Source organism: Hyalella azteca, unplaced genomic scaffold (genome assembly GCF_000764305.2).
Source record: "Hyalella azteca isolate HAZT.00-mixed unplaced genomic scaffold, Hazt_2.0.2 contig12232, whole genome shotgun sequence".
NCBI lineage: Eukaryota > Metazoa > Arthropoda > Malacostraca > Amphipoda > Hyalellidae > Hyalella > Hyalella azteca.
The window spans coordinates 107,467-115,326 of NW_025942195.1; the positions used below are offsets into that span (position 1 = coordinate 107,467).

General features: G+C 37.0%; 1 protein-coding gene across 1 annotated transcript; it reads right to left on the reverse strand.

Annotated features, from left to right (window-relative positions):
- Positions 1–1,355: 1,355 nt before the first annotated feature.
- LOC108664318 (glyoxylate/hydroxypyruvate reductase A) lies at positions 1,356–7,503 on the reverse strand. Its single transcript, XM_018150889.2, has 9 exons — positions 7,095–7,503; positions 6,857–6,957; positions 6,130–6,213; positions 5,856–5,978; positions 5,507–5,606; positions 5,081–5,177; positions 4,550–4,663; positions 3,370–3,526; positions 1,356–2,904 (listed from the first exon to the last, which is right to left on the reverse strand). The coding sequence occupies exons 1-9, from the start codon at positions 7,198–7,200 to the stop codon at positions 2,773–2,775; spliced, it is 1,014 nt and encodes a 337-aa protein (XP_018006378.1). The 5' UTR covers positions 7,201–7,503; the 3' UTR covers positions 1,356–2,772.
- Positions 7,504–7,860: the final 357 nt, after the last annotated feature.

The following is a 7,860-nucleotide window of genomic DNA, read 5'->3' on the forward strand; positions in this document are numbered from 1 at the left end:
GGACAAAGCTGCTGGCAGGACGCATCCGATAAGAGTCCAGATGAACGAATGTATGCGCCAGAAGGCCTAACTGAGATAGATAGCAAGAGAAAAGGCCTTAAGGACCTAGAAAATACAGCATGTACAGAGAATAGGAACGTAAGCAGTATACATTTATTGAGAGACGCGCATTCGTAAGCAGGATAGGAATCTTCAAAATGTGGCCATCTCAAGATATCTGCAAAAGGCTTGCTAGAAGCATTTTTCTAGAATATTTTTCTCAAAAAAAAATGTCTTATTTCTCGGTCATCGTGTGTGCGGCCAAGATGTAGAGACCGACGACGGCAGCACTGGACTTGAACGTTGTGATGCCGATTGATATCAGTAATATTCCAATAACATAATTACTCGGCATAAATTCAACTAAACCCGGCATCAAAACTTACGAATGAATTGAGGAAATAACTCATGTTCAAATTAGTTTGTGTTGTAACAATTTCATCTCATCTGTTGGAACTGTACTTCATTGGCCAAGGTCGAAAATAAACAAGAACTTATTTTTGCAACTAAATACACTCGTATCTCACTAACTGAACAGACAATTCGCTTTAGTGTTTTTATTATTTCAAATATGAAATTTTGCTTCTTGCCGTGTAACCTCACCCGACATACTCTGTAATTTGCAGCACATTTATGTGCGCGACCTCCGGCTCAAACAAACCCAACTCAACTTTAGCTAACCAAACCTAGCCTACAGTAGACTAAGCTTATGTAACCCCCGCCTGATCCAACTTACCCTATCATATTGTCAGGTCTCGTGTTTGATTGTCATTCATAACACACGTTATCCGTTGCTTTGGCTGCACGTCAATAAGAGGTTAGAATTATCTGGGTAAAAGCGTCACAATTTACCTAAACAATCTAGATTCATCTACACTACAAAAAAGTAGGAATTAGAAATAAAGAAAAACGAAGCTCGTTGAAAGTTCAAATAACATTAGTGCAATGCTTTTTCTCCCAATTTTTGGGGGTTAAAAGTTCATTATCACCAAGACAGCGGAGTCGGATACCTTTATTAAAAAACGTCATGTCGGTGAGCCTTCCATGGCGGCTGTAGACGAACGGCCTTCAGGTGGCCGCAGAATCCACAGATAAATTTCCCATCAGCGCGGTGAAGATACCGTAGACTTACGTCAAGTATTTGCACTGTAATACTACACCGACGATTTTCATTGAAATTTTAAGTAGGAATAATATGAGCAATAAGCTTATCAAATGAATGAACAGTGAGAGGTTGAGACTCTTCGCCCAGGAGTCATTTCCCTTTTTAATGTTTCATTTTGTCCAGCATATTAAGGAATCATTAAAACTTCGTGTCATCATAAAGCATTCATATAAATTCCTGATAATGAAAACATTATTTACAACGCATAAACAGACACTTCAAGTGCTCTCTTATCACATCGTCTGGCATGCTTGTCACCCACGCTACTACAGTAAATAAGCTTTCAAACAAAAAATCAACAGAATCGGCAAATGGGGTGTGCTTCGGAAGCAAAAAGATTTAGTTCAAGATAATTTCTCTATAAACTCGAAAAAAATATCCAAAAGTTTACTTCCATAAAACTGGGAAATAAAGGACTTCATTATAAAGAACTCCAACATTATGATTATAACGTCTACAAATCGGTTTCAATTATTCTGGCCATTTCATTTCCAAGTGTACAAGAATTATCGACTTCTCAAATTAGTGCACTAAGCCATGAAAACATCTTCGGTCTTTCTGCAATACAAGAATAATTACGAAAGGCAATTTCCTGATAATTTTCGGGGATCTAGAATTGACTAGAAGTGGCAACATAGTTACTACAGCCCTTCAGAAACCGTCGCCTATTTGACCCAGTAAGTTGAACAGCAATTTTCGTGCAAACGTCACATTGTTCGTCTCGTGGCCACCAACATAGGGCACAGAAAACGGTGAAGCACTTAGAACTTGTTTTCGTTCTAATGATGAAATTAGCTCACATTTAGAGTCGTTAAGATCTCTTGTTGGTAAGCACTTCCATAATGTATTTTAACTAGCGAGAAGTTGATGTGTAGCGTCGAAAGCATCAGAGATCAGGCGGTCAAATAATATGACCCATAAGATCGGCAGCACTTAAATTGCTTCGTGAGCTTCTTTTTGAATTCTAGCTCACCTATCATCTCAGATTCGCTCGCGTGAATTTGGACAGAAGTTTCTTTGGTGTTCGTTCTTTTTTGTGTAAAACATGTCATCACTTCAGGTTCCTCTTGAGTACGCGTGAGGCTAATCTTCAGTTGTTGCCGTTGTAATTGCTCATACTGGTCCTGACGACTAGAGAGGGGGTGATAGGTCAGTTTTTCAAGGCGTCAGTCAAGGCCGGCGTCAGTAGTCAAGGCTGTATTGAAATAGTCAGCTGTATTGAAAAAGTGGATGGGTCTACGACCATCGTTGGCTCGCTGACCCGCCAGAACCATTTTGGTTTGCATTTAACACCCTGGACAAGCCAGGTACTCATTTATCAATCAGAACTGCACGAATAACTAAGTTGGCCATGAGCTGATATTCTCAGAACTTGTCTTAGTGACAACTTGCGACTTGAAGAACTTGTCTCTTAGTGAACTCTCAGTCTCTCGCCACTGCACCACTGCAGCTCTGCCAATCTTCAGTCAGAAGTGATGGTATAATGATTTAATGAATACGAACTAAACGACAACTTTCTTGAGACATTCAATGCATCTCCAGCATCTGTCATTAGCTCAGCGTATAGTTCAATATCCTCTATAAAAGTCGAGCAGAAACTGAGGCTTTTCACCCGCGGCGAAGCGTCCGTAGTTCTGGACAAACGCTTTGGCGACATCGCTGGCTCGGCTCACGCCTGCGCAGTGCGGCGTGACCACAACCTGCGCATTTAAACAAACAACGTTCTTATTTCCAACTCGTCAACATCAAGGAAAACAAGAGAAAAATATTGTCCAAACTGAGATATGACATGAATTTTAGTACCACAGGAATTTTTGTGAAGATGTTAGTAGTCATGGCACTTAAAACAATGATTCTATAACGAGAGAAAGAGATCTATGCTGAATCTTTTATAGTATTTAGTTATCACTGCCGCGTTTATAAGATGCCTCAATCAATACATATTTCACAATAACGCAAAAAGGTTGTCAGCTTAAAACACTGGCACTGCCACGCAAACGCGACTCTTAATGCGTTGTAAAATTCATTTCCCCATTTCAGGTGATTATCGAGACGTTGAATTACTCAATTTCACCACATGCTGATATTCTGAAGTTAGGTTTCCCCCATTGCATTTTTTTCGAATGTAAGGATAAAAAATTATCGATTAGGACCAAGAACTCGACCTTAGGATGCGTCCAGAGCAGTGACGAGGGCAGCAGAGGCTCCTCCTGGAAGACGTCGAGGACAGCGCCCGCCAGAGGGCCGGCGTCGAGCGCGGCGAGTAAGTCGTCCTCAGACACCACGTTGCCGCGGCCAATGTTGATCAACACACTGCCATTCCTGGCGATAGTAATTCAATATAGATTAACAATAACAAGGATATTTCATACACTTCAACCATAACGATTATAGTTCATATACTTCAATCATAATGATGATAATTAAATATGCTGCGACATTTTGACTTTATAATTAAACGACATTTTGATTTGATAATTAATTAAATATACCGTGACATTCAACCGTCAACATTTTGACGCTACAAACATGAACATGGTCACACTTTTTGCGGTTAAACTTGAGAACTTTAGACAATAATGAAATGAGCGGAGCTATTTTGGAGATATTCAGCCCTTACTAATAATAAAACATAATAAAACAGAAATAGAATTTCATAAGGCGCTTTTAAATGAATAAATACAGTAGGAAGAAGTCACTGCTATGTTGAAAATCGAAAAATACAATAGCAAGATAATTCAATGATTTGCATCAATGATTCTGAGATGTAGGTAAGAGATGAAAGCCTTGACATGAAAAACTGAGGAGTTCAGTCACCTTAACTTAATGCCAACGGTATTGAGTTCACTTGACAAACTACCACAATAAGAAAGGTAAACTTGAAAAGTTTATGTTCAGTAAACATGAAAAGTTTACGTTAAGTAAACTTGAAAAGTTTACGTTAAGTAAACTTGAAAAGTTTACGTTAATTAAACTTGAAAAGTTTACGTTAAGTAAACTTGAAAAGTTTATGTTAAGTAAACTTGAAAAGTTTACATTAAGTAAACTTGAAAAGTTTACAAAAGTTTCCACATGAAGAACGAGAATGAAAGAAAGCCTAGGCAAAGAATCTATAAAAATGATGAAGCTATAAGCAAAACAGAAATGAAGATTAAATTATATTTGACAATGAAAATAAAACTATTTTGAAATTGCCTAAAAGATAAACTAAAGCAGCACAAAAGTGAGGCTAGTTGAAGTCTTCAAGCATTTTACAGTAGTTGAAAATTATTTATTGTAGAATTATGTCAAATTCCATTCCAGTGCACTGAGATATACAAATCCCAAGTCATCAATAGCACTGACTTGGCGTGCTGCAGGATAGCTGCAGAGAGCAGTCCAGCCGTGAGAGGAGTGCTAGGCAGGCAGCTGACGATGTAGTCACTTTCACTCATAACAGTGGCAAGGCTGTCACCATGGCTGCCCATGCAAGTCTCATAATGTACATTGTCTTCAAAATTATTATATTTACATTTTTAGCGTGTTTTCAAAATATAAGTAAAAGATCTTGCTCATTGAGTTCAAAGAGTTCACAGATATGAATCAAGTTGCCATATGGCTTTTGAACAATTTCTCATAAAATTTTTGTAAAAGAAAAGATCAAATTTTCATGATGTAAATCTAGAGATAAGTCTAGGGACATAATTAGAATAAAGAGGTGATTTTCAAACCAAAAACTAATGACAACTTAAACAGGCATTGTCTTTTGATAATAATCCATGGACAATTAAAACTTTTTGAGGCACACAACTCTATGGATTCAACTCCCATGGCATGGGTTGTAACAATATATTAACTAATCAGCAATGTCATTTCAGTCAATTTTGTTTAACGCACTAATGAGCATCCGCACATTGATGCAGTCCAGTAGGAGAGTGAGCCGTGAGAGAGTACGCCAGCACATGACACTTGAAGCTCTTCAAAGCTCGTCCAACTGTAAAATGTATCAACTATCAATGAAAAACACAGAACAAACACAAGACGATGAGCAACACTTTAATATTTCATCCAGATTTAACAGAAAAACAACCTTCTTAGAAAATGTTGATAGCTCAGTGATTTTAGCTGCAGCAGAAATCTGATATGTAATCAAGTAATTCAAGCAAATTCAGTAAATATGTATCTGTCATGCAGCTGATATGTAATTATTTCATATGGATGATGTAGGTGAAGGGCATGATCAAAATATTTAGGTTTTAATGGTAATGGTAGAAAGTAATTTTTTGAAACAAGGTTAACTCCAAAAATACATTACCAGCTTACTTTCCTGACCAATTTGTCCAAAACCAAGTAAAGCCACAGTTATATCTCTGAGGCTCCTGTAAGTTGCCACCCGTCCACTGTGGTACCACACACAGTTAGCCTGAAGATCAGATAGTCAAGAGGCAAGATATTTATATTTACATTTCTCATAAAAAATCTCATATATTATCTCAGACATTAAAGGCATACATATTAAAGGCATACCTTTCAATTTTATGAATAATGAATTAATCAACTTCATTTCCTAGAGAAATCTGATCTTCACCATACTACATTGCTCAAAACTGTTTGTAGGGAAGGTACAAAAATAAGGAAATAAATAGGTAAATTTCTCACATTTTGTACTCACTTGCTTAGATGCAGCTTCTCCCCAGCCTCTCTCATGCGCTATGATCTGTCCCACGACATACTCACTCATCAACTGACTGAATGAATCACTGGCCAAGCGGCTCATGAAATAAGGTGGGGCTTTCTGAAAAAGACACTCTTTTCATGAAAAAAAAAATTCGTTTCATCTTAAGTTTAGAGACTGACTAAATTGCAGGACTTTAGATTAAGTACATAATGCTTCCAATAACTTAATGAGAAATCAAGATGGAACTACTAGGCTTGGCAAGATGTACCTTGTGTTGGAAGTGTTGCATCAGGCCTTCAACCCCAGCCCATGTACTTTGGAACCACTTCAAATGGGGCAATCTATCTGCAAACTAAAGAATTTTCTTATAAAGATGGATAACAACCATGATGACTGAAAAATTTATACTATTCAAATGCTTCAAGAGCAGGGGTAATTAAAAAACTGTATCTATAACTATAGTTCTTAAGCACACTTAGATTTCATGATATTTCTGCAGCACACTTGGACCTATTTTATATTTTTTGTAGATATGGGCCTGACACTTGACTCTGTCTCAAATGGTGAATGGTACAATTTTCAAACTTTCACCCTGTTTTCCACCAACTGGCAATAAAGCTACTTGATACTCTGCCACAAGCAAGGCCAATGGAAGCAATGGAATGCTATGATGCTATGCCTATGCAAGTTGACTTGAATGGTCCTTAAGCCTATCTTGTAACATTATTTTGTGGCAAATCCAATCTTTCAATGTTGGCTATCATTCTATGAAATCACATTCATTACAAAAATTACACAAGAAGTTTAGAATAGTCATCACAAATAGTGACAACTATTCCAATATTCTACATTAAAATTCTACAATTTGTGTTACAAGTGAATTACCGTAACTAAGAAGTTGGGATTACTATTAACATGATATACACTTGTCTATTTGTCTATAAGCCAATAACTTTTAATTATATATAATATGTTATGAATTTTCATTTACCTACCTGTACAAATGCATTGCTGTCAGCTAATAAAACTTCAGCCTCCTTTAGCTGATTAATTTCTTCTTCAGAAATGACATGGCCGTACTTCTGGCTCATTTCAGCTGTAAAAGGCAAATCAATACATTACAACAAAATGCATACCAAGTCTTGTAGATATGAAAACAATAAATCATAATTTTTTTCAATGTTTTAAATTTGTTTAATAAAAAATTTCCCTGAGAAATTATAAATAAATTACCTTGAAATTTTACAATCTTAATATTTTCTTGTGGGAGCATTTGTTGAATAATATCTCCAAGCTTGGGAATTATTGAGAACACAAAAATTCTGGGTTTTGAAGTCATCCTGCAGTGGTAGTGCAGTTCCTCAAATAATGCAATTGACACATTTGATTCTGTGGCCTAAGTTGCAGGAAGGCAGGGGATTTCCAATGATTAGGAATTGAGCTAATCAACTAACTAGCCAAGTTCACTTATATGCATAGCAAGCATATCAAAGTTACTACCTATCTTGACAGAAAGATGTATTAAAAATTTTTTTTCTCAAACTATCAACCATTAATGACGTTTCAGTTCAGCAAGGAGAGCAGAAGAGGGGTTTGTTTTGGGGTTTTTAGCACATTTTCTCATTTATGGAAATAAAAGGTGCTATTGTGCTTGCCATGTACGTCCGTCCGTCTGTGACTTCACATTTTTGTCTACAAGAAAATGTGCTCTCTATCACTCACTGCAGTGAGAAGTTGAGAACTGAGTTATATTTTTTCATCACTAGTAGGGATGAGCTGATAGAAATTACAACTCACATTAGCTCAGTTATCATCCCTACCTTCATCCCATCTACTGATGATCAAATTGTGTAAGTTTGATGAAGCTTGTCTTCAACCACTCTGACAACTTTTACCAACACTGTGCACGCATGGCTTGCAGCATTTGCTCAAAGCTTTTGGATATTCATTGCACATAGACTGATAGGCTGTAGTGCTGTACAGGGCCAGTCTGTCCTTC

Coding starts and splice junctions, on each gene's coding strand:
- LOC108664318 (XM_018150889.2), bottom strand. CDS start 7,200: ATGACTTCAAAACCCAGAATTTTTGTGTTCTCAATAATTCCCAAGCTT. Junction 5,979..6,129: donor TGCAACACTTCCAACACAAG/GTACATCTTGCC, acceptor TGTCTTTTTCAG/AAAGCCCCACCTTATTTCAT. Junction 5,178..5,506: donor TGGACAAATTGGTCAGGAAA/GTAAGCTGGTAA, acceptor TACATTTTACAG/TTGGACGAGCTTTGAAGAGC.